The sequence below is a fragment of the Melanotaenia boesemani genome, chromosome 21 (genome assembly GCF_017639745.1).
Source record: "Melanotaenia boesemani isolate fMelBoe1 chromosome 21, fMelBoe1.pri, whole genome shotgun sequence".
NCBI lineage: Eukaryota > Metazoa > Chordata > Actinopteri > Atheriniformes > Melanotaeniidae > Melanotaenia > Melanotaenia boesemani.
This window is the reverse complement of record NC_055702.1, coordinates 14,546,177-14,572,908: the sequence shown is the minus strand read 5'-3', so window position 1 is coordinate 14,572,908 and position 26,732 is coordinate 14,546,177. Positions and strand designations below refer to the sequence as shown.

The 26,732-nt window shown below is 36.9% G+C and overlaps 1 protein-coding gene and 1 pseudogene across 4 annotated transcripts in view; one reads left to right on the top strand and one right to left on the bottom strand.

Moving 5' to 3' along the window:
• Window positions 1-26,732, top strand: part of LOC121632725 (protocadherin-15-like) — a 210,851-nt gene that overhangs the window by 38,943 nt on the left and 145,176 nt on the right. For 3 of the 4 annotated variants that reach the window (XM_041974433.1, XM_041974431.1, XM_041974430.1), the window contains exons 3-4: window positions 12,450-12,464; window positions 12,975-13,040. In XM_041974433.1, coding sequence (XP_041830367.1) covers window positions 12,450-12,464; window positions 12,975-13,040 — 81 coding nt within the window. The remainder of the gene's footprint in view (window positions 1-12,449; window positions 12,465-12,974; window positions 13,041-26,732) is intronic. The other variant, XM_041974432.1, reaches the window with a different exon arrangement.
• LOC121632365 lies at window positions 4,897-5,652 on the bottom strand (annotated as a pseudogene).

The following is a 26,732-nucleotide window of genomic DNA, read 5'->3' as shown; positions in this document are numbered from 1 at the left end:
ATTGATTCAAATTAAATAAATCCAATTTTAATTCATAAAACTTGGAGATTGATTTTTTTTAAATGTCCTCTTTTCTGGTAACATCACCCTACTCTCCTGTGACTGAGAAAAAGTCAAACTCACATGTTTTCATTCACCAATGTGGATTACATTCACCTGTAAAGTCTTTTGCAGCATATTACCGCTCACATTAGCAGCTAACTCTAGGACCGTGGGCACTCATATTAGCAGCTAATGCTAACAGGTGCCACCAAATTCCACAACAGGAAGTGATGTCACCATGCATGTACTTTGAAATAAATACAACATGGTAATTTAAAGTCACATTTCCTCTAGAACGGGTTTACACTTTGTTCTTTTATGAAAAAGTACAAAGTCTGATGTTAATTATCTGATTTGCATGACAGCGTCATAGCTGCGCCTGCTCCCTGTGTCCACGGCAGTGAGCACACACACAGGTTTCCATCAGAGGACAGAGTCAGAAAATGGGTCAATCATCTAAAAATCAGACAAAAAATAAGAGTTGTCAAAATTCTCAAGCTGGTGAAGATGGGAGCGTCTCGCTCTAGTGAGGAGCAGATGGAATATTTCTCCTGCTCTGGTGTTACCTGTCACAGTGGTCACGGGAACATGGACAGCTGAACAAGCTGAATCTAAGACATTGTAGGAATTTCTGAGTCAAATTATGGCTTTAAATGGATCCACTATTCTTTGTAGGTTTCATCAGGACATTTAAAAAGTTTAACTTTTGTTTGTTTGTTTGTTTGTTTGTTTTTTTCCATCAATTTTGGGTATTTCAGAAATGCATGTAGATGTGTCAGATCAGATTATTACAGTATTACTCCCAGATAACTGATTTTTATTGTCAGGTAAATGCACTGTGTTTTATAAAAAAAAATTAGTTATCTGAGAAGGTCTTTATTATTCAAGGAAAAGTAGGTGGTGTTACACAATTAGCTGTAAATAAATCGATATCGAATTGTATCGAATTGAATCGAAATTGAGTTGAAATAAGCTTTTGTGAATCAAATCAAATCGATTTAGGAAACTAGTCAGGATACCTAGCCCTACTATTTGTGTTGTGACTTTTGTCTTCGTGTTGCGGGTTAATTGTCTAGTGTTGTGGTTTTTGTGTTTGTGTTGTGGTTTTTGTGTTTGTGTTGTGGTTTTTGTATTGCTGTGACACTTCAGGGCTGCTGTAAGAAAAAAATGTACTAACCTTTACAGGTGAACTTAATGTCATTTTTTTATTTTTATTTTGAATGCAAGTGTACAATTATTCTGTGTTTAAGTAATAATTGCACTACATGCTGTTCTTTGACAAGGTGATTGTCCGTACAAAATGTCTAAACCATAGATCAACCACTAAATGTTCTGATTCAGTTAAAAACTTGTATCTAAACAGTTCGCTTCCTCATACTGTTCACCTTGGGACATCATCAGACAAAGACAATACCTAAAACAGACAAGTTATTGAGACTTCGACATTTTTATGTTTTAGTTTTTGGTTCAATAAACTGTCTGAAATTAAGGAATTACCATTACATGATTGTATTTAAATGTCCTACATTATGGTAAAATCTCAGTGTGGCATCAACTTTTTACATTTTCTGTATATTCCACCTAAAAGTTGAAAATCCCAAATGTTTGGTGAGTAGTGTACATGACTTGGTGATTTTCTCCAATTGGCCTTGGCTCAGTACACACACATGCACACACATACACAAGCCCACGAGCAGCCTTGCCCAGGTATCCCTCTGAGTCATGACCACACATGTATAATTTATAGTAACTCTAGTATGTGTTAGACAGGCATATGGACTCAATTGTGTAAAGTGTGTGTTTGTGCATCATGGAGACAGTTGCTAAGCTGTGTGTTTTGTAAGTACTCAGACAAAAATACTTGATCTCAGCAAGTTCAAGCCTACTTGGACTCTAGTAATCGCTGTGGTCTTCAGTGCAGAAAAGTAATTTCTCTACTTCCTCTGCTTTGTTCTGTTTCTGCCACCTTTGGAACGGGTCTACCTGCTTATTCTGCCTGCCCAATTTAAACTGAATTTAAATAGTAAATACAGAGTTAAGCACTGAAGCACTCCTGGTTTAAAAGAAGTATTGAATGGATAATAAATCTGTAAATATTAGACTTTTTATGTATTCAATGCCTCTGATTGTCTGAATATAGAAAGTGCTTTCAAACTCTTCAGTAATTTTGTCATGAGCTTGCCCTCATGTATGTTTCACTTTCATTCTACTCACACCACTTTGGATGTAACTTTTCATCAGCTGGACAGAAACTTGGTATTAGATAGATTTATACCCTTTCTCATGCACATTTGTTTCAATGATTATCTTATTTACAGAGACTTTAAAGACGAATCTATGCAGACATATCACAGATGCAAGAAACATGCAAGTATACTTTCATAAATTTAAAAGGCACAGGTGTCGGCTTAGAAGAGACCACAAACTGTTTGAGCCCTTTTATTAATGTAGAGTTATGCCTTTAAGTTAATCGAAAGTAGTGAATTTCCATTTCTCTGCTATTTAACCCTTCATATTAAATTGCTCACTGTCAGAAAGGTTAACAACTGTAGCACCTAAGTTCATTTACTTGCTAATGCTGTGATAACAATTCTGTCATTTTTGCTTTGTGCAAATACTTCTGAGCATTTCTTTTAATGTGGGGGAAAGTCTATTATTTTTTTTCAAATTTATATATGCAGAGACTTTAAATTAGCACAACCTGTCCTCCAGGTTTAAAAGATTTAACTAAATTTGAAATGTCTTCATGTTCATCTGCCGCATAAAATTACAACCTAAGCTGCTTAGTGGTTCATACCATCTAATTTTTATTATTTGAGGAGGAAATCAGGTTGACAGAGAGGGGGAGGCTGATGAGAAGAGACCTGGGAGGAAAGAAAGCAGGAGGAGGGAAAAAGGGAGAGACACAGAGATGCCCCATAGAGAACAAATGGCTTGTTAGTAATATATGAGGGGCATCAGCTTACAGTGAAGGATAAAAAGGCAGTCAAGCAGGGGGATACACATCTGTCATCTGGTGCTTGCACACACACAAGCCAGCTGGTAGAATGTGATATAACTAGTGACTATTGTTCCGTATCTCATGGATCTTTCTGGGTTGCTATCCTGAGACACACCTTAAGCAAATCTTTGCAATATTGAAATTATGTCCAAAATGTGTTATTTAAAATTTAAATTTTTAGTTTGTTATATCACAGAAAAAAAGTTGTGAAACACGTCATTAACCATCCAAAAACACAAGTAATTGAAAGGCTTGCTGCTTGGTTTCCCATGTTTTCTAGCTTACCCATAGTGTCAAAACAATGTTCAGACAAACAAAGCTCAAAAATCCTCCAAGGAGAGCTCATAATGCCCTCCCTGTAGCCCTTCTACCTTCTGACAAAGTCATATTTTCATAAAAAGCAAAACCAAGATATTTATAGGTACTAGAGTACATAAGCTGTGTTTGCCCAAAGTAAAAATCATGTTTATGTCGAGGTTCAGATGGGTTTGTAAGATGGACTGTTTGTGTTTTATCAACATTAATAGAAAGTCGTTTGTTGTACCACTTTATCATAACACCCAACATTTTTTTGCAATTTAAATTCTTCTTCTACAACCAAAACATCATCAGCATATAATAAAATACTTAAGTTAAAGTCATCAATGCTTATATCTAAATTTGGTCCCGTTATTTCTTGTGCCATTCACAAAAAGAGCTAATAGAGTGGGATGAGAACTTCTCCTTTTTTAAATTCAACAAAACAAACAAATATGCTTATGTTTTCCTGCAACCTTGTTCTAATCACAAAAGATAAAACATAGATGTGATCAATGCAGGCTCTGTGTTTCCTAAAGCCATTCTGCATATTAACCAGTATTCTAAGGTAATATTTAGAATTCCAAGAAGCACTTTATAAACTGTACTTAACAAACTAATGCCCCTATAATTCAGAGGTACTCATGGGTCTGCCTGAGAAGACTTTGGAATAAGTTTGATAATTGATCTACACCACATGGAAGGAACTATACCACTCTTAAAGCAATATTGAAATTAACTTTGCAGTGTTTAACAGCTTGGGGCATTTAAGTACCTCATTAGACAGTTCATCCACTTCAACAGCCTTATGTAGTTTTGTTTTTTCAGTTGTGTTCTGCACCACGTCTAAGGTAAAATCCTCATTTTCTAGATGCACAGAAACATTTTAAAAGCTTCAGCAGAAGTCTCAGAGGCAAGAAAATTGTCATTAAGCTTTCTTTGGGGTATTTTACTAAGCAAACTAAAATCAGCCCTATTTATAAATACCTTTGCTGTTTGAAAACATAGGTAAAGCATATAGTAATTTGAGGGTCTGCTTCTGTCATCTATTGTCCCTTGAGACCCGGTTCTTTCCATTAATTCAAGGGATGTGAATACTTTAAAATCAATAAGTTCTTAAGTTTTCATTTTGGGTAACAATATAATCAAGTAAAGCTTTACCGCTAATAGAGATAGATGTAAAATTATTATTCTCTGGGTTTATCATTTCATTCAACACACAACACTCTTTTAGGAAATCAATAAAACTTTCCCCATGTTTGTTTGAGCCCATGTCCAACACCACTCTAGGGTCAATAGGCGATATAGTCTCTGTGGTATGCAATACGACTATCTAAGTCCCCACAAATATAAATAGCGTCAACATTGGCCAAATTATGGACAACAAATGCACAAAGAAAAAGTAAGGATTACTGCAGGACCCAAGGAACCTCAACAGACCTTAAAGCCCTGGTGCACTGAAGTTTAATTTATTAGCTGTGTCTACGCAGTTCTACCAACTAACTTTCTACCAGTAGTCGTTCAGTATCTTCCATAAGGTGTGATCTTTTGGTCTGTCATAATGGGGGGGCCTTGCCTCCTGCCCCAGAGACGGACCATGGGTTATCCCAGTTATCTTGAGCATAAGTCTCGTGCAGATTCCTGGGCTTCGCTGTATCCATAATAATAATATTTAGTATCTGCTATTGCAGACTGCTGACTGTAATAATTAATATATCCCTCATAGCCAGGCTTTGCATATGGCTCTTCATATGAAGGATAATCTTGATAAACATCAGGTTTGGGCTACGAGCCCAAAGGAGGAACCTGGTGCTGCTGGTGGGACATGGCTCAAGAGGGGAGCATCCATAGAGTGGGTGATCTGTAGCGGGGTGCCGAGCCTCCTTTTGAAAAAGCAGACGGTGGTCCACCCCTACCAATTAGTGCCCCTTATGAAGAGCTGCCTCATCCTGGTCCTCCATGTGGTGCTACACCACACTTTGCTCCTTGAAGGGCCCCACGGGGCATTCCTCATCACTTTGGTCCACCAGTGCCTGAAGGTCCACCTCTGCCCCTTACAAGACCACTCCCCCCTCTCCCTGAACCATCCTGGGATCCATTAAGAAAATGAGGATTCATGTGTGGGTTCTGCTCACCAAGCTCTGGGATAAAGAACTTTTCGACCTCATCCATGGCATTATTTGTGCACACATAGGCTTCTGGTATGGGAGCTCCATGACCAGGTAGGCGTATTTGGCCTCACCACCCTTCCTGAGTTCTTCCTACTTATTCTTGTCATTAATGAAATATTGCAAACAAAAAGCTTTGTTCATTTCACTTGCTTTGCCTTTTATATAATCAGAAGTAAAGTAAATAACAGCCGCATCTGAGCGTGGTGCAGTTTCAAAGCCCGGTTGGTTTCTTTCAGAATCAGTCACTACGCTCTCTTCGGCAGAAAAGAAAAGAAAAATGTTACATGCATGTTTTAGTATTTTTATGCAAAGGCTCCCTTGCATAAAAAACAAACAACAGAATAATTTTTTTTTCCATCTTGTTTGATAAGCAAACATCTACTTTTTTTGTTTGTTTGTTTGTTTTTTGGGTCAGAAATTAACAGTAAGCAGGACTGAAAATAGTTATTTAAATCTAACATGTAGCCAAATAATATTAAGAAGGAAAACTTTCAGATATCACTGTACATAGACCCCCCCACCCCCCCACCCAGTCCTGATTGCTTCCAAGAACACAAACTTTCTTTTAATCTTAGGTTTGGGCAACAATTAACCAGGCATTCTTAAAGTCTTTCAGTGTTTTATTCTCTGCAGACTGGCTGCTTTTTCATGAATTTTTAATCCATCTTTAACACTTTTTGCTTGTTAAAGCACCTCACGTTGGCCTCTGAATAATTCTTGCATGAAAAGGCTCAAAGAACTAAACAAAAATTGTATCTTTAGGCACTTTCTTACCAGAAGCCTGTCCCAAATTACCATAATTTGTGGACATATTTTTTTTATTTTTTTGCAAAAAGGTTAATCTTTTTCTAGACACACTCTCCTACCAAAATATGTTTTTTTGTCTTTAGTCTGTAAATGGTGGTGCAATTTTGTAGCACAAGTTTAATAAATCACTGTAAAAATAATTTCCTGTATGACTTTTATTTTTTTCCTGAAAATAGGGTCAGATTCATAGTTGTGTCCATGTCTCAATAAATTAAATTACCAACCAAATCTTGACCAAGAAATACATAATCCACACCACTTATGTATGGAGTGGATTTTCGTTTTATTATGAATGAAACTTTAGATTAAAACTTGTGGCCTCAGAAGGGACATGGAGGTTTTGAGCAGGTGAACCCCTGCAGAAAATGTCTGACTTTCAACAGGATCTTCTACACGTCGTTCTCTTAGCTGAAAATCACTTATGACCATTTACTGTTTTGTGTGGCTACAGTAACTGAAAGGATGCTCCAGCTGCAGACATGCACATCCGACAAAGGAAATGGCTAAAGAATCTGTTAACTATGATGCTCAGAGAATGTTGCCTGAATTGCTGAAATAAAACTTTTTTTTTTTTTTTAATTCCATTAACATTTGCTAAAGGTCACAACCAGGAGTTTATTGGGACAAAAAATCAGCACTGGCATTTTGGTCCAAATTGGCCTACATACTGTACGTTTATACACACCACTAATTTCCCGTAAATATGAATATCAACCATGCAACTCCATAAAACCTCTAAAATCATACAGTGAGTTGGCAGGAACAGAGAGAGTAGACACGTTTAATACTTCCAATATAGTAATTTGTAAATAAAATAAACATTTATAGTAGGCCTGGGTGATATAGAAAAAAAGGCATATCAACCCAAAAAAATCATATTGCTCAGCAATGATAATTATCAATAATTATCAAAAATTTTAAAAATATATTTTGAGTGCAGCCCTGGCCATTTAATGTTATTGATCTACTTTCAATAAAAAACACAAACACTGAATTTTTTTTTCCTTTCTTTTTTTTAACCCTGTCCTGTCCAGCATCGTGACATGCAGAATGGTGGTCTATGTGCCAAATTGTGCCAGACTGAATTCATATTCAATTCTTCATTCTACCACCTTTTCAACCACAATTGAACGTTTTTTCTAAAAAAATAAACAGAAATCAACTTAGGAGACCTGAGTGACGTCAGTAATTACTGACAAACATAAAAAAAAAGACTAAAGTGACCAGAAAATTGGATAAATAAATATTTAAACAACCTTTTGATGAAAATAAGTAAACCAAACAAATAAATAAATCAAATAGCTTCTTTTGGTGGGAATAGCAGTAATACCAGTTTGGTCTGCAGGCAGTGCACAACAGCAAACCTTGCGGTGAAACAATTTACTTTTTTTTAAAACTGTTGAAAATGACAAAAGAAATATACATTTGCACATTTTATGTTTCTTAATGGAAAATTATATTTAAAAAATTTTGTATAAGTGGCATAATAATTTATTCATTGAGCCATTTTTATATTTTTGTATTTATGTTGGCAGTTTTGGTCTTCCATACCATTCAAGATTACCTTGAAGACCCTTTCAAATTTCTACCTGTAGAATTTAGTAAACGTGTAAGAAGTTGCCCAGTTGGCCATACATACAGTAACTTCTTCCACAGAAATGCCTCAAAAAGGTGCCCAGGGTACAGCCATACAATGAGTGGGATCAGTGCAAAAACCTGCATGGGGCCGTAACGCCTCACTGCTATATGCCGAGGCAAAAGCCCTCATCCAGGGAGACAATCTCTGCATTGTAAGAGGGTCCCCACTTTGGGGTGAAGTCCACAATATGAACAGCTGTTTTGATATTTTGAAATCTGCTGTATATATACATAAATGTGTAACACGGTGTATCATGCATAGCAAGTGAAGCTGCTCCCCAGTTTATAATGCCTGACACACGACTGGCTCTCACTTATAATAGATGAGAACTGCTCCACAAAATCAGTTTATGTAAAATATGTTCAGATTATGGGACTGCAGATATACTGCAGATATACAATTCTATTTTATTTTATTTTTTTGAGAGAGAGATTTTTTTTATTTTTTTAACTGCATTAGGAAGTAGGTTTAAAACTAATTGAGTAGTGGTGCAACTCAAATTTCCAAAGCTAATATACAATACATTAGTAAGGAACTCCAAGGCAGTTATTAAATTTTTTTGTTGAAATGATCTAAATTACACAGTAATGCATCATAATGGAGAGAATGAGGGAGAAATGCAGGGTGAGGGTGTGATCATTGTTCCATGAAGTCTATTTTCTCGGTGAGCAGATATCCATCTTCCAGGCTTCCTCTGGGATTTTTACAACCATCCTTAAAAGCTGCACTATAACGGCAGGCTGTCTGTTGAATGTAGGTGTGCTTGTTTTCATGTACCCAGGCAAGGACAGAAAGATAAAGGAGAACTTTTCACTTTTGGAACTACTTTCATTCTTAACGGAACTATCTAAAGTTCCCATCTAGGCTTAATATGTCTTTCCTCACTGTAATTTGCTACAATGCATCACACAGTAAATAATTTGTAAGAGATGAAAGTTTGACACACTATAAATTGGGTTCACTTTAAGAAAAAATCTTGCAACTTACAGCCACTGACGCCACAGTTATCTATATTGTAATTTAATATTACAGTAGCTTTCGTTTAAATTAAGCTTTCTTTTACTAAAATTATACTAAAATACTGGAAGGTGACATACCAAGTCGCTCATATCTATCCCACATTGCTACTGCATTTACAACAATAAATCAGAGTTATTAGGATCATTGGTTATTAACTATGACCAATAGTTAATAATAATGACTACAACTATACGACCTAGCTAGTACGGTTCATTTTGAAATGTATAAAAAGAAACTTCGCTCTTATAATTTACAACTGAGGAATGCAAGGAAGTCCTATTTCTCTGACATGATAATAACAAAAACTGTCATAATGTCAAAAATAAGGCCTTATTTGCTACTGTCACCATCTACCACCTGTCACCTGTCTACCATCATGTGTGAGTAGCACCTGAACTTTATGCAACCAAGACCAGCAAAGAGTTTGCCAAATTCTTTACAGACAAAATCCAGAATCAGACAAGCAGTTGGTTCATCAACAGCAGGTTCAAGAGACATACTGTGTTTACCGAAAACCAGTTTAAACACCACAACATAGTTTAATCCCATTAACACCAATAATCTGGGGCACATCTTTCGTCATCCACCTCTTGCTGTTTGGACATTCTGCCCACATGTTTTTTTTTTTTTAAAAAGGTCTCAAAGACTCTGGAGCCAGATCTGTTACAAATTGTGAACTTATCTTTAATTTTGGGTGTCTTATCAGAACTACTAAAATCAGCTGTAATCAAACCTCTGCTAAAAAGGGGCAATCTAGAAAAGACGCAAATGAACAACTACAGGCCAATCTCGAACCTTCTGTTTCTAAGTAAGATCATAGAAAAAGCCATTTTTCATCAGCTTAATGACTTTTTAACACAAAACAACTGCTATGATGTCTTCCAGTCAGGTTTTAAACTGCACCACAGCACTGAGACTGCTCTGACCAAAGTCATTAATGACATATGTTTGAATACAGATGATGGAAAAATGTCAGTCTTAGTCTTACTGGACCTCAGTGCTGCATTTGTTACAGTCGAGCACAATATATTGCTTAAACGACTGCTTCTCTGGCCCTGCACTACACCGATTTAAAACTTATTTATAGAACACAAAGTACTTTGTGTCAATACGTAACTTTACATCTGAGCAGACAAGAATTACATGTGGAGTTCCGCAAAGGGAAATCAGAGGGCCTCTTCTGTTTAACATCTACATGCTCCCACTGGCACAGGTTATAAAGAAAAACTAAATTAGTTACCATAGCTATGCAGATGACATGCAGATATATATTAAAATGTCACAAGGAGACCGAGACCCTGTACAGGTGTTTGGTAAATGGATTAAGGAGATTAATGACTGTATATGCCTGAACTTTGTTCAGTTAAATGAAAACAAAAATGAGGTGATGGTCTTTGGAGCCAAAGAGAAATGATTAAAGGTCACCACAGAGCTTCAGTCTATACACCTAAAATCCACCAACTAGACCAGAAATCTGGGTGTAGAGATGGACTCAGACCTAAACTTTAAGAAACACATGAAGGGAATCACAAAGTCAGCCTACTATCACCTTAAGAATATATCAAGGCTAAAACATCAGCAAGACCTGGAAAAACTAGTCTATGCTTTCATCTTTAGTCGGCTTGATTATTCTAACAGCGTTTTTACAGGTCCACCTAAAACTCAATTAGACAGCTGCAGCTTATTCTGAGTGGACTTTTTTTCCCCATTTCTCCATTCTCTATTCAGGTTATTGTCATAACCCATGCTTACTAACACATAAAACAAAATAACTTTGAAAATTAACAGGTAAAATACCTTCATCAGTAGCTGTGGGCCACTGCCTAACATTATAGAGTCCAGATATCCATTCTGCTGTCATTTGTCAGCACCAGATACACGGTTGCCACCGCAAAAATGGATCCACTGCAAAATGTCACAACACACAAATCAACCATGGGATTTGTCTATACACACTGCTAAAATGTTGTGCTTTTTTTTTTTTTTTGGAGCCAAGTGGATTTACTATCTTAAAACAATCCTGATAAAGAATGGCACATAATGTGTATTCTGTATTCGTGGACACTTTGTTTTTAACAGTATTTGTACCATTCCAAGCATCCAGAAAGAGTTCATCTTTTCTCCTGATGGTTTTAATAGTTTCTGATTGTCCCCAACTGATTTACACTGAAGTAGGGACTATTGTGTTTTTCACAGGGCTATACTGTGCAAAGCATTATCTGCCTGACTCATTTTTACCAAAACCGATGGAGACTAGGTCAACATATAACTGAAGCAGTTTTTTACAATGTTTCCTCCTGTGATCCATGTGGAGTGCATCTGCATTGCAAGCCCTGAAAATATCCTCACCTCTTCAAATGTCAATCACATTTTCTTTTGCTCCCTCTATTCACCACATCGACCCTGTCTTACAGCATCTTGACTGGTTCCCAGTAAATCTTCGGATCAATTACAAAATTCTGTTGTATACATTTAAGGCCATTCATCATCTCTCCCCTTCATACTTGGCTGACCTCCTCCAAACCATCACACTGTCCCACCCTCTCAGGTCCTCCTCTTTACTTGACTGTCCCCTCCCCCCATTTTGCTACCATGGAAAGCAGAGTATTCAGCTGTTCTGCTCCCTGCATATGGAACGCTCTACCACCTGACATTAGGAACAACAACTCTCTTTTCAAGACCAAACTCAAAACTTACGTATCTAAAATGGCTATCTATCTATCTATTTATTTATTTATTTATTTATTTATTTATTTATTTATTCATTAGGGCTTACTTCACTTAGTTCCAGTTTCCTTCCCTATCTTTGTTTTTAGTCCTTCTACATTTTTTTTCTATTTAAATTGTTTTTACTCTATTTACGTTGTATTTTGTGTACTTGCTTATTGCTCTCTTGTGATTTCCGTGTCCTTGAGTAATCAAATAAAATGTATAAATGTATAAATAAAAATGTATTATGTATTATTATATGTGTTTCTGAGAGTCCAAGAGCCACTAGTTTTTGATTGAATAGGATGAATGCTGATAGTCAAAGTTGTAAATGCCAAATTTCTACTCTAAAAAGAAAATAATAAATACTGCATTGCCCCATTATTTTCCAGTAGATTACGGGCAGCCATCATTTTTCAGAATAAGTAAATAAATAAAAAATAACACTATTCTACTGTACTGTGGAAAGACAATATGTCACTGCTTGAATTTTGTCATAAATTTACAGAAATTCCTCAGAGTGAACCGTATCCAAACATGAATTTGGATACAAAGTGTATGCACGTTTTCAAATCTATAAACCTACCTTCTGCATATCATGTTTGACATCACTTTTCTTTGTCTGACTTTGTGTGTGTGTTTTATTGTCATCTTTCATTTATATTTTCTTCTTCTTTTTCCTTCGTCCTATCCTTTCCTAACTGCTACCTCCATTCTCTGATTTCCTCTGTCATGGTGTCGTGTGGCTACCCCTTAACTGCAGACTGGCAATATGAGGGTAAGAATGATCGCCTTTTCTTTCTCTATTAAATGTGTTCAGTCACTGTGCCAGTTTATTAACCCCTGCTGACCTCCAAAAATGGTTGTAGTGGGTTAAGTCTGTCCTTTTAAAAAATGGGTTTTAGTGTCTTTGCTGTTACTGTCCTCCCCTTCTCTTTTTTATAATTTATTTTATTTTAGTTATTTAATTCCTGTTTTTACTCCCAATTAATTTCTCACTTGCTGAAAAGAGAAAAATTGGTTAAAATATATAGATTAAATTGGACAAGTTTATGCTTAATTCAACTGTACACATCTTCTGCTGTTGTCTTTGCAGCACTTTGTAGTCATCATACTTTCACGCCTTTTGAAAAGATGTTCTTCATAAATAATACAGCTTTTCCTGTAATATTACCCACATGCTGTACAGTAATGTTTAATATTTCACTGTTTTAAACAGATTAAATATAATTTAATATTACATGAAACCTGAGAGATGTCATTTAACTGTGTTCTTTCATCTTTCTAGAATGTAAACTTTCACGGTCAGGCCCTCCTGCTACCATCGTGGCCATAGATGAAGAAAGCCCAAATGGTAACGTTTGTTTCTTCTTCTTCTTCTTCTTTCCTTTTAATGCTTGATGTTTGGGTGTTTTTATAGCAAACATTCAAGTATTTCAATAATTCAATATCTCTAAATGTTTCAGCAAATATTTTTCACTTTCCTTCATCTGCAATGTTGTGTCATGGCCAGAAAGTGTACCACACAAGTGTAGCTGACATTATCTGGGGGTTTCCTAAACTTTCCTTTTCACTACTTTATTGTCTGTCCAAGTCAAAATATTCTGTTTTAAACGTTGCTTAATGGTCTTGACCTTTTCAGCAGATGCTGATTAGCTTAGATTGGTATTTACAATTTGCTCAATAATATCCATTATGTCTTTGCCAACTGTGTCATAGTTGAAGCCTGATTCCTGTCGTGAAGAAAAATATTTAGTCACTGAAATCACTGTGTGTGACATGCAGCAACAAATAAAAGAAAACGTTAGTACAATGTCCACCCAGGCACAACTACTACTGCATATTCAGTTGACAGTTACCTGGCAACTTCAAGGTGACAACAAAACCTTGGTTTATGAGATGTAGCGTGTCAATGGTTGAACCTTTGAGCTGGCTGGTGGATTTCATTACCTTCATTACTGTTATTTTGTTACCTGTGGACAGAGCCAAACTAGTTGCTTCTGGCTTCAGTTCCTCATTTAATGGACGGATAGTAGAAATGGATAGATCCTCATAATGCAGTCTCAAGGGGAAAAAAAGCACATATTCCCCAGAATGTTGGAAGAGTTGTGAGTTTTCAGATGTGTTTTATTGGAGTCTTCAGTGTTGGCTCAAATTCTTGAAGATCTTAGCTCATCAGTGGCTTCTGATTTGATCTTTGTTCAATTTAGACTGAACAGAGGGATCTTTAGAAATGCACAGGGTCTCCATAAAGTAATGTTTCTCAGTCCTGGTCTTCAGGAGCCACAGCCCTGAATGTTTCCTATTTCTAATTCAGATTAATGGACCTCCTCATTAAGTTCTTCGCAAGCTTGTTAATTAACCTGTCATTTCAGCCAGGTGGGTTCAAGTACAGACACATACCAAAACATGCAGGGCACTAGTGCTTTATTGCATGCTATATATACATGTATTTTATATTAATCTATGATGATTATTTATTCTATGATAAAAATATTTTTAAGACATTTAAATTGTTCAGTTGAATCATAAATGTAGTTCTGACCAGAAGGAAGGACTGCTAAATCTTAAGGAGGAAGTTGAAATGTACACAGAAATGCTGGTTTGCAGCTCAAACCGTACTCTTATCTCTTGACTTTAGATTGCTGTTCAGAGAGGACCTGTCATGTTTGATGTCTGCTTTTCCACAAAGTTTCAAATGGTGAAATCTGATCACAGAAAACCTGACAATAACAGAGATTTGCTTAGAACCGTCAACAGAAATGCAAGCATCACTTTCATCCACATGGCTGGCATGTCTGCATCAACTTATTGCTTCATGCATCCCTCAACTTCCCTTTTCAACTGTGTTCCCCTCATTTTCAAAAGTGTTTTTGGGCATACACTTTATCCTGGAAGTGGTAATTGCACTTTATCAATCCATGATAAAAAATAAAATAAAAATATTGTCCATTTTTAGTGCTTGTACTATGTTGTGATTATAAATGTATAAATATAAACTATATCCAGCTACAATGTGACACCATCTGATGGATAAAAGATAAATCACACCAATTGCCCTTTGACACTAATTATTAATATTCAATAACTGGGGCTTATCAGATAATTGTGATAATCTGCTATGACAGGTCTACATGAATTTCTAAAATGCGATATTGAAAAAAACTCTTGTCGACATTTTTTTAGTCCATTATCAGATTTTTTTCCAGAAGACGTACGCAATGATGTAACCTCCTGTTATTTTTAAAACATCCAGTCTTTGTACAACATGGCAGTGCCCATAGCTAATAAGCTGTAAAATAACTACACGTGAATGTATTACTTTGTTTATACTCCAACGTCCCGGTGCTGCATGTCATCGTTTTCTTTTGTGTTCCACTTACGTTGTGACAGCAATTCTTCTGTCTTAATGAGTCTTAGTAAAAGTCTAAAGTGATGCAGGTGTTTTTTTTGCACATGTGCAGATGGAATAAATAAATAAATTAGACATTTGGGTCTACATGCAAAAGACATGAGGAGAAATCTAGTTGTGTTAATCCAGTTTCTCATAATCTGGTAACTGCCATTATACAATATATATATCAGATTATGCTGTCTACATGATCACTTGAATTATCTGATAACTCCAGAAATTGGGTATCATATTTTTGGGATGCATTTAAACAGGCTCATTGGCAACAGTAAGGATTTCTCAGGGTTGTTCTGATGGGAAACTTTGGTTCTTGACTTTGATGTGAGGCTTTTGTACTTTGAAAGGCACCATCTACTTAAAAATTGTTCCAGACCACACAAATCCCTCTATTAGCCTGTTTTGGTAGATTATGTCCTTCAAGCAAGGACAAATTGTTCAGAAATGGTTTAAGGCACATGAAAAAAATTTCTATTACAACTTTTCCTCCAGATCTTTGAGAACACAAAGCATCTTTAAGGAATGCTGGACAAACAAGGCTGTTTTTGAAGGCTTCGCTCCAAAGGTTATTAAACCTGATTCAGTAACTTGCAGTTTTTGGTGTTTGCAGTTATTACATGATCTTCTGCAAATGTCTCGCCTCAGAGTGTCACAGCTGGTTCTGTTTTTGTCAAGACACAACCTTCTGCTTGTATATCTTTTGTTTTTTTTTATTTATTGCCGTCATCTGGACTGAGAATCTACTCCAGATTACAGACTTGTGGAGAGTTGTGGGAGTGAAAACTATAAAACATGATTGGGGCGGCCAGATAGCTCAACTGGTTGAGGCTGAAGGGTATCAATGCAGCTGCAGTTTAAATTTGAGTTTATATATTCTCCCTCTCCGCTGTTCGCTGCATGTTTATGCTACACTCACATTCAGGCACAGACATAAAGCCACAAACAATGCTCTCGTTCATATGTTCAACCACTGTAAAAGTGTGTGTTCAAGAGGATCAAGGGAACTTTAATAAAATGTGCTGACATATATATATATATATATATATATATGTGTGTGTGTGTGTGTGTGTGTATATATTAGTTCATATATATATATATATATATATTAGTTCAACGAACTGTAATCAACTCGACTTGGCAAAATAGAAGCATATAGTTCCTCATTAACATATACATTTTATAGTAAAGTATATGTAAAGTGAGAGTGTTTTCTTACAGTTGCTGAAGTAGCAGATGTGACATGATGTTCTTTGAGCTTTAATGTCCTACTTAAAGATATATGGCAAAAGTGGATTCTGATTATTTGGAGACACATGTCTCATCAAATACTACAGGAGGATTTGGGGATTTTTTTTACAAAATGGACCCAGAAACAGCCAATTAGTGGCAGCTGAAATGATAAAGTCTCACTGATTGTTTTCCACATAGTAGGCACTTCTTTTTCCTGACACACTGCCAGAGCTCCCATGTCTTGGATGATCTGGGTAAAGCAGTGCAGAACATCATATTCTATCCTGACCACTTCACAGGGCAGAGACTCCTCTCTCCCCTGGTCATAAATTTGACCCCAACACAGTTAGGTTTGCCACTGAACATATTATGACAACCGATGCCATTTTTAGCTATTTATTTGACAGTTACTGTTAGTTTATGAGCGCATGTTTTTTTTTTCTCTCTCTCTTTCTCAGCTTGTGCAGCCGGGAAAAATCCCCTAGCACTGCCACCAGCATCTGATCACAAACTTTATTATTTCCAAGCTGTTTCAGGCCGTTTCACCAGGAAAATGCACTGTTTGTGGTACATGGCTCAAAAAATTATGGAAAAGCAGACTTTTTTGGGGGGGAGGCAGCTGCACACCGTCTCAGACTTCTCACAGCCAAGACAGCGGTGTTTGTGTCTTGGACTATTTCCTGGATTGTCAGCTGTCTAACTAGACCTTTCTGTGTGGAGTTTTCATGTTCTCCCTGTGTATGCATAGGTTCTCTCTTGCGACCCGGTTATAGAAAATGGATTTTAATTTTAACATGTTTCAAAAGAAAAGATAATTTTGTGAATAATTAAATAAAAGATTACAAGGCCTTTACAACTATTTTATAAAAATCAAGATTAAATATTGATAGGCTTTTCCGAGAACAGTAGGGTTGAGAGTTTGAGTTGGTGGCTAACTTTGAAAAAGAAGAAATTATCCAGAAACTGAGAAATGGGAAGGTGGTTTAAGGGTGTATGAGGATATGGATGAATAGTGCAGTGAGTGTGCTGGTCTACGGATGTCTCATTTAGGCAATTACTGTGCTCATCTGACTGCAGATTCAGCTCTCTTTAATGGAGCTAATGAATGGGAGCCATGTTTCATAATATAGCTCAGTCCTGCCTGTCACTGCAGCTGTTAACTATCCTTATTAGCATGGGCTATTACCAGGTTTAGTTACTGGTCCAGTGAAATTAAGTAAATTCAGCAATTAAGTCTTTTTTCTCCAAGCATGCATTAAACACCACTTATCTCTGTTTTCTAAAATGACTTATTCAGAAGTGTTTTTTTTTTTTTTTATTTTGGTTTTATTTTTTTAAAGAAAATAAATTATTGACTAGAATAGCGAAGATGTAAATCTAACCTTCTGTCATATTTAGTTTTCAGAAATTAGTTAGTAATGCACATTAATTAAGCCACTCTTTCTGGTGTTTTCCTAAACCTGCAGAGTAACCTTTGTTGCACCAGCAAAGCAGACATTATACTGGTTAATGCTTGTCTTGAGTTTTGCAGCTAAAAGTCTAAGTTTTCACAAAATATAAAAATGTGGCAGAAATAATCAAAATAATGAAATATTGCTTTATATAAACTGCAGTCCACCTGGAAATGTGCACACATGGATTATATAGTGCTGTCTGCACTTGTAACCACAAATGAGTGGTGGGATTATGAATGTTGATGCATAGTAATGAATTATGGCAACACCCAAGAAGAAGACCTGAATATTAGTCTGTCTGGTACACAAATTGAGCTGCTTGCTAGACATTTATAGTCCCTAAACACTCATTCCCTCCTAATTTTTCCATTTTTAATGCATCCATCATGCAACGTTGGACAGTATTGTCTTTTATTTTATGTTAAATCCTGTCAGATTGATTGCTTCACATCATACCACAATGATCTTTACAGTCAGTTGAATCCATTAATATTTGAAAAAGCAATGTTTGACAGATGAGCACAAGTTACTTGTTATTTTAGGTAACTAAGGTTTAGTTGAATGTATTATGGACTCATTTTGATTCTTATCAAATTTAATGATTGTGTGGGAGTGGCTACTGGATTTATTTCCAGAATTTGTCAATTTACACAGCTGATATGTTGAACTAATGAAAAATAAGGCAAATGGAATGACTGGAGAAAATTTTTCCATGCAAAACAGCTAACTAAATCAAACATGGTTATACACAAACAAGATCAGAAGATATTTTTAAAAACTTTTCTGTGTTCCCCAATTATGTAATACTGATTTATTTTATGTCTGAGTTCTACAACTGATAATTTCATAAAATAGACTTGATAATTTGGTTTCAATTCAGAATTGATGTGCAATAATAACGCAATTTTGTAGAATGCAAAAGGAGGAACTCAAAATTGTGGAAGTGCAGCACTGAGAAAGTCTGTGGTGTGCACATAACAGCATGAAATGTGACCGGCACTCACTATAAGTTAGCATGGAAGTGCTTCAGCTTCTCTGGATGTCTTCGTTTGCCTCAAAAGTTTGCTTTGTTTAGGAAGATGTGAATAAGCAAACGCCGATGTGGATCAAAGAAGTGAACTTTGGTCCACCTATAAACGTAGCTCTTAGTTTGCTTCAAGTGGAGCAAAAGCAGGAAGCGGACTACAACACAAAGAGCGTTGTGGGTTTAACACAAGGCATTGTGGGTAATCACAGCCACAGCATAAACGTTTAGCATGATAAGTGGCTCTGGCCTGGTGAAATGGCTGGCAGTGGGACATAGGGCTGGGTTTATAAAAAATGATTCATTGATTTGAATTGATTTAAAATGTTATTAATCCAGTATCGACTTGGAGATCAATTTTTTTATACAACGTCTTTTCCGGTGACTCTCATGTGACTTTCTGAGGCTCGGCGAGATCTTAGCATAAAAACAAAACTGGTTCCCTTTGTCTAAAATCAGCTTCTCTTGCCAAGATAATGTCAAATGTAGATGTTTTTATTCACCAGTGTGGATTACATTCAAACTATTGAGCAGCTTATTACCGCTCACATTAACAGCTAATGCTAAGACCACGAGCACCGACACATTCAGCAACAGGAAATGATGTCATCATGGATGTAAGTACTTCTAAATGAAAATAAATGGTCATTTAATGTCACATTTCATCTAGAACAGGTTTACACTTCTTTTATCCAAAAAGTAAAAATCTGATGTTATTCATTTGATTTCTATGACGACATGTCATAGCTGCTCTCCGTGTCAGTGGTGAGCACACACACACAAACACACACACATAGGAATATGTACAGCTGAACTAGCTGAATCTACTGTCACTGTAGGAATTTCTGAGTTGTATTATGGTTTAAAATGGATTCAATATTCTTTGTAGGTTTTAGTAAGATCAACACTTTATCTGAGATCTGAAATTGAAGAATATTTAGAGTGACTCCATTGAATGTTTATTGTTTATTGTTATTGTTGATTCCCATTAGCTACAACTTATTGCTGCTGCAATTTTTCCTGGGGTCCAAGCCAGTACCCATTCACAAACATTTCTTAGATTGATGTAAAATATCCAAAATCCAATATCCAAAATCACTTGATAGAACAAACACACACAAAAACAAAATTATTAAAAAAATTAATCAGAATAATCACAGTTTACAAATTAATTAATCATGATTAATCGCTGCTTACAAATTAATCATGATTACTCATCATTTGCGACTATGCCTGAAATTTGCCTGTTTTTACTGTATTGTACCAACAAAATGAGCCAATGCTCACAATGTTAGTTGTCCTCCACCAAGAGATTTTTCTTCTTGATTTTTCACGACAAATAAGAGAAATCATTTTTTCGCATCTGCACTTGAAAAGTAGAAATAGTCAAGTAGTCACACAGGGAAGAAAGATGCATCGATAATTGTTTTATTGTCGCATCATGACCATCTGAATTGTAATCTATTCAAACTGTGATATGCTTAGATTCCCAACCCTATTTCCTATTCTTCACACAAAAGGCAACCTTGACTGACCCTGAATCTTGCAACCTCCTGCATTTCAACAGCTGTCCATCTGATCATGAGTCTCTTTCCATCCTCTTCTTAGCTCACAGGTGGTCTGAAATGTGATGATGAGACGGCACAGATGTATTAAAGTGGAATTTAATTTGAAATTTGAGTTGGCCTTAACCATTAAAACTAAAAGCTGTCTAAGGAGTAGCTGTGGCTCACTTGCCAATCTAAAACTGCTGATTTCAACAACTCTGAGGTGTAATATCAAGCAAAATACCACCTCACAATCTGCACAGCCAATTTATACAAGTGTATCCTAAATGTTCCTTCTTATTGGTCAAAGGTGTAGAACAGATGTGAACATTTTTGTGACATTTTTGCCTAATAAAGCCCAACTTTTGCGGTGTAAGTGGCATATGCATCTTTCTGGACCCTTTTTGTTATTAACAAAACCCCAGAAAACAGGAGGGCCATTTCTCTGTGGATTTAAGGGGATTTAAACTACAGAAAACAGCTTTCAATATATGTATGGTAACATGAAAAGCTACATAATCTCTTTGCTTTGTGTTTGTTGTGGCAACATTTGCTTTGCATATGTTTTTTTTCCCTTTTACATGGTAGACCAGAATGTATTTTACCTTGTAACAAAGCAACATGTCTCATGGAGAGAAATCCCCTATCATCCATAGTCCTGGCTCCTTATTTGTCACTGCCTATGGTTATGGTTCCATTTATGTTATGGAAAAGCAGACCCACTTACCAGAGTTAGGGGTTAACTCACAGGTGTCAAATTCCGGTCCTCGAGGGCCACTACCCCACAGGTTTTTGTTGTCCCCCTGCTCCACCATACCTAATTCAAATCTAATGGATACAACAGCTTCTGATCAGTTTCTTCACAACAACAAAACCCTGCAGGTTTGCAGCCCTTGAGGAGCTGCAGTGAAGCCAGAGTGCACACAGATGAGAGACTTCCACTTTTTCTATATTTGCACACAACTACTAATGTATTGTGAAGTGCTAGCTTTAGATATTGTAACAAGTTGCACTCCTTGCATTTTTAGGTTTGTTGTGATTGAAACTCAGGCAGTTTGAGTCTGGGGTTTTGATCATTGTTGGTGCACTGCAGCTCATAATAAAGACACAGAAGCTGGTTTTTTATAATGAATTTTTTATAGGATGGATGGGACAGAAACAGCCTCCAAGCAGCCAGAGAGATGATGCCACTGAAATGCTGCAACCAGGGGACCAAAGAAAGCCTCTTGATGCCCTCCAACCAGATTGTGTGATTGCATGTACTTTCTCAAGCTAAAATTGACTCTAGTATGTTGTTGATAGTATTGATTGGATTAGAAAAAATCTTCCATTTTGTTATTGGGAGTGTACTGACTGAAATAGTGAGTCTTTAAGTGTAAGTTGTGAATAACTTTGGAGGTCAGTGTCCTGCTCCTAATAAAATGCAGTAATTAAAATGTCTTATTTAATAAACCATGTCTTTTGGCAGGACTGGGACTTATTTGGAATAGATTAAACCAGTTTAGCAATATTTACATTGTGATAGCTGCAATCCAGCATGTGAGACTAACAGGAGCTTTTTCTGTTAATTCAGAGAATTAATAGGCTGAGTTGGGGTAAGGCCGGTCGTGTCCGGCCCACCCAGCTCTGGCCTCTGGGGGTGGGTGGCAGGTCATTCTCCTTGGTCTCCTGGGGCCTGCGCTCTGTCCCAGCGCTCTGTCCCAGCGCTCTGTCCCAGTGGGGGCTCTGGCTGTCGCTTTCCTCTGCATCCCACTTGGTGGCCGTCCCTGTGGTGGGCTGCCTGGTTCTGTGCTCTGTGGTGACTGCTGCTTGCCTCATGCTTGGGGCCTTCTCGGTCTGCTTCTAATGCCTGGGGGGGTGTGGTTGCATTTGCGTGATCACTTAATACAACTAATACTTAATACAGACTTAATACAATGTTTTGTACACACACATACTGGTTGTTGTTCATTGTTTTTACAGGTTTTTCTTCCACAGGTGCTCTTGATGATTGTCTGCTGTGTGTGTTTTTTTTAGGAGTTTAAAGATGTTTAAAGATGTGGAGCAGATGTGGTTATTTTCTACCTTTTGTTTCTCTTTCTCCTTTTTTCTCCCTTTACTCTTTCCTTCTGTCCTCTGTTCACATGCTCCCTCCTGTCTGGTCCACAGAATAAAACGATAATAAAGAATAAGATTTAAGATTTAAAGGGAGCCTCATATCCAAAAGGCTATTTTTGGCAAAGCAACGTTGTTCGGCACGGCACGGCAGCCAGACCATCATTCTGCTGTCATGATGCTCAACAGGACAGGTTTATAAAGAGAAAAAGAAAAAAAAACAGAACTGTGTGAGACAGACGTAAAGTTGCTTTTGAATTCAATAAAATACCAGTAACTAAATGTGTAATTCTAGGGCTGACACATCTAAAACTAAAGTGTTGTGAGGCAACAGTTGTAATTTAGTTAATTTTATGGAGTATCTATTAAAGTCCAGAGTCCAGAGTCTGGAAAATCAAGATTTTTTGGTTTACAAGGTTAAGTGAGATCACATCCAAATATAAACTGGTTTGTGTAAAAATGTCGGCATTTTGAAAGTCTGCATGTGGTTAACAAATACCCAAGAAGAGAGAACGGGCAACCTTGTGCAGTCCTTCCTTACCGTAAAGAAGCTGACAAACGACCACTGATTGCCACTTTGGCCTCAGTTTCAGTTATTTAGTTTTACCCTGGTACTGAGAAGAAATGGTATTTTATGTTTTTTGTGTGCGAAAATTTAAAATTAATAATGAATCAAATAAATATTCAGATTTTCTTTTTTTTATTATTAATTTTGATTCCAATAATGAGGTAGAATTTTATTATGCTATCAATGCGTGTGTAACAATATATATTTAGGTCATATTTATGTGTTTAAGGAGTACGACTTCATTACACAAGCACCATAATGCCTTCATACATCCTGTCTCTCTTATAGTCATGTTCATGTCAGGCTGCCAGGCTGCTGCACTTATTCTAGACACAGTAGTTAAGTCAGTGGCAATGTCTACTCTGTAAAAATTTGCTCTATTTGATGTGTATCTGCAAAAGTGCAATTGCGGTCTTCTTTCTGCCATTAGCAAAGATGAGAAGACTCCAGGTTAAAGTTTTGGATTTAAAGCCTAAATTTGTAACCCACCCCTATAGGGAGTGGTAGCCTAGTTACAGAGGTGGGTTTGGGTCTGGAGGACCTGCAGAAACCTGGCAGTCCACTGCTCTCTAGTAAATCAAGGGAGACGTAGAATGCAGGGCTGAATTTCCCAATCAGGATTAATGACGTGACAATTAATATTATGAAATTGTTTTCTAGATGCTCTCTTAAAAATTATTTGATAGTCAAAAAGGCTTACATTTCAAAAGTGCTCAGGTAGCAACAGCCTACTCAACAAGCCTTGCCTCTTTTTCTCATTTCCATCAAATCCTCTTCTTGCTGGTTGTTTAAACCATATTTTACAGTAATAAAAGGCCATGTATGTTGACATGACAGTCAGACAGAGTGGCTGTTGTCCCATTTGTTTGTGCTGAAGGACAGCGTATGTCACCAAATCAAGATAAATTCTGTTATTTACATCACTATTGTTTTATTGCCCAGCCTTAGTGCTGATTGACATTTTTAGAGTGAGCAAGCACATTTCCTTTGGTTCTTAGATGGACTTTAGTGTCAATAAAATGAATGTGGCTTACAACCAAAAGAACAATTAAAATATGTGCAAAGTCCCATCTGCATATCACTATTCACTGCTTGCTCAGCTTATAATTGCAGCATTTGCATAATGTAGAACTCGGATTATCACACTTTGTCTCCATTTTCATTTTTTCTGTTTTCAGCTCAGCTAAACTTAGACAGATGGACAATAAAAATTAAGAGTGTGATCTTTTTTTTTTGTGATTTAAGGAAGAAAACCTTACTCAGCCTTGAGTGGGATGCAAGTGGGATTTGAATAATAATGGCTAAACTTCCCTTACTCCTTAGTGGTAATTTGCACATCGTCTTTCTGCCACAAAAGAGTGACATTAGTATTATCAGCATTATAAAAAATTTCTTCAGAGAATAAATTTTGTTTTGGCTATCTTAATCACAGTAAGGGAGACACAGTGTTTAGGTTGCAGTTGAATGATGCAGCAATAACTAAAATATGAACGTGTCAGTGTATGTTCTGTGAATGAGTGAGGTATCGCACTGCACTGTCCTTCTTGTCTGGCCACGTGGAAGAAATGTGCTCTAATGTCGGGCACAGTACTGCAGGCACTTATAAAGGAGGTGGGTGCCTTTGTGCCAGGTCTGTTTGTGACAAGCTTGGTGGTAATGGAGCTTCCATTATTGGTCACACCAGAAAGTGCATCCCATAGTGAGATATGTCAGTTTCCAGAGAACCGGGGTTACAATAGTAACCTAATGTTTTCCTAAAGGTGGGGAAACACATTTTATTATTAAAAAATCTAAGTATTTCCTTCTTACACTACAACTTTTTTTATGGTATGCCTGGCTGGCAAGCCATCCTCCACAATGACACCTCAGTATTTTTTTTCCATAACAAGAAAGTCAGACCCTCCTGGCTCAAACTAACTTTCATAAAGTCAGCATTCAGCCAATGCATAACATTATCTCACCCAACCATATATATTGTTAAGTTTTTGAGGAACTGCACATTTTTTCATCTGCATCTGCAGTAAGGAAAACGTTAATTTGCAGAATGAGGGGGATGCAGTTGGAAACTCTCTCAAAGGGTATAAATGACATTTTTCAGAGGTCACTAAAATAGCCATTAAAACAAATATGTTTGTGTCATCATTTTCTGATGATAAATATATGTGAATAAACACAAAGTGTTGAAAATGTGGACTAAATTACCTTCTGTGGCAATGACTTAAACACCTGCACTTTTTTTCCTGGAAGAAAAAGGCTACAGCTTCTCTATGCTTTATTGGTTAATATGACTCTTTATTTATTTATTTGTTCAATCAATCATTTATTCATTGAGATGACAGCCTATTGCCTTTATGAAGCAAATGCTCTGAGTATAAGCCCTCCTGTCTTTCATGACATGTCTCACTTTCTTTTGCAGGAACTGGTGATCAGAATAACTGTTTTTGCAACACAGTTTATGGGGGTGACACAGATGTCAAAAAGACTAAATGCACCATAAAAAGTCACAATAAATGAAGCGAAGCTGGTGAGCTAGCTCAGGCAGACAAGTCGAACTAAAGTGCATGCGATCTGCCATAAATGTTAATGTATGCTAAATATCACATACCTCTTCAATCAGCGTGTGTATTTAACTGCACACTTCCTCCATTGCTGTTTGCTTCATGCTACTGTTACTACTGTTACCATTATCACAGCGTATTGCCTGGTTTTGTTTTGAACCCCTCTGCCATCCCAGCACCCATCTATAGACCCAGTTAAAAGAAAAATATTTTTTAGCATTCACTCCAATTTGGAATTGATAAAAAAAACAAGCATGCACTAGGAGTGATGGAATTGGAGCCTAACTCCCAAACTACAATGTTCGATTTAGCTTTTATCCATCAACTGAGCAGTCTGACTAAACTGATGTAGTTGTCAAGTACAGATAGACATGCTGCTTTAAAACCACAATAATAGACAATACAGAGTTTAGGGCAGAAGCACACAACAGAAAATAAGACTTTGAAGCAGTTTGAAATAATATTTCATTTTATTTATTGAAAGTTAAAGAGAATATATTGTAGAAGAGTAAAAAAGTGACAAGAAAGTGTTGAAATGTACAGTACTGGGTATGTACTAAGAGTCTATTAGGCTACGTTCACTCTGCAGGCTGAAGTGACCCAAATCCGATTTTTTTTACCCCTATGCGACCTGTATCTGATCTTTTCATGACAGTCTGAATGACACAGATCCGATTTTTTCAAATGCAGCCCAGGCCACTTGGATATGTGGTCCTAAATCCGATACGTATCTGATTTTTTGCCATGTGACTTCAGTCTGAACGGCCAGGTCGCATTAATCCGACCTACACCTCATACACAACATTGTTTATAAACTCCTTATCTGTAAAGGGGCTCACATCACTCTCCCACCACTCCTGGCTGCGATTCCTTACCCACACGTTTCTGTGTACGGACTTTGCCTCTGCTGCTCAAAATGCCATGGCCAAAAATCTGGCTCTCCTCTTCTGCAATCTCCTCCTTAAAATGATGCCATCGGAAATGTGCTGGCTATGGTTGGATAATAAAATAAAAATTGCAACATAAGCGCCGCTGTTACCGTCCATGATTATTTCCGCAAACACGAAGATGTCACATGCACGCTCACTGTCACGTCGTCGTGTCTTCTGCGCACGCGGGACACTTTTGGTGCTCATAAGGTTCATACAGGAGATCACAGACA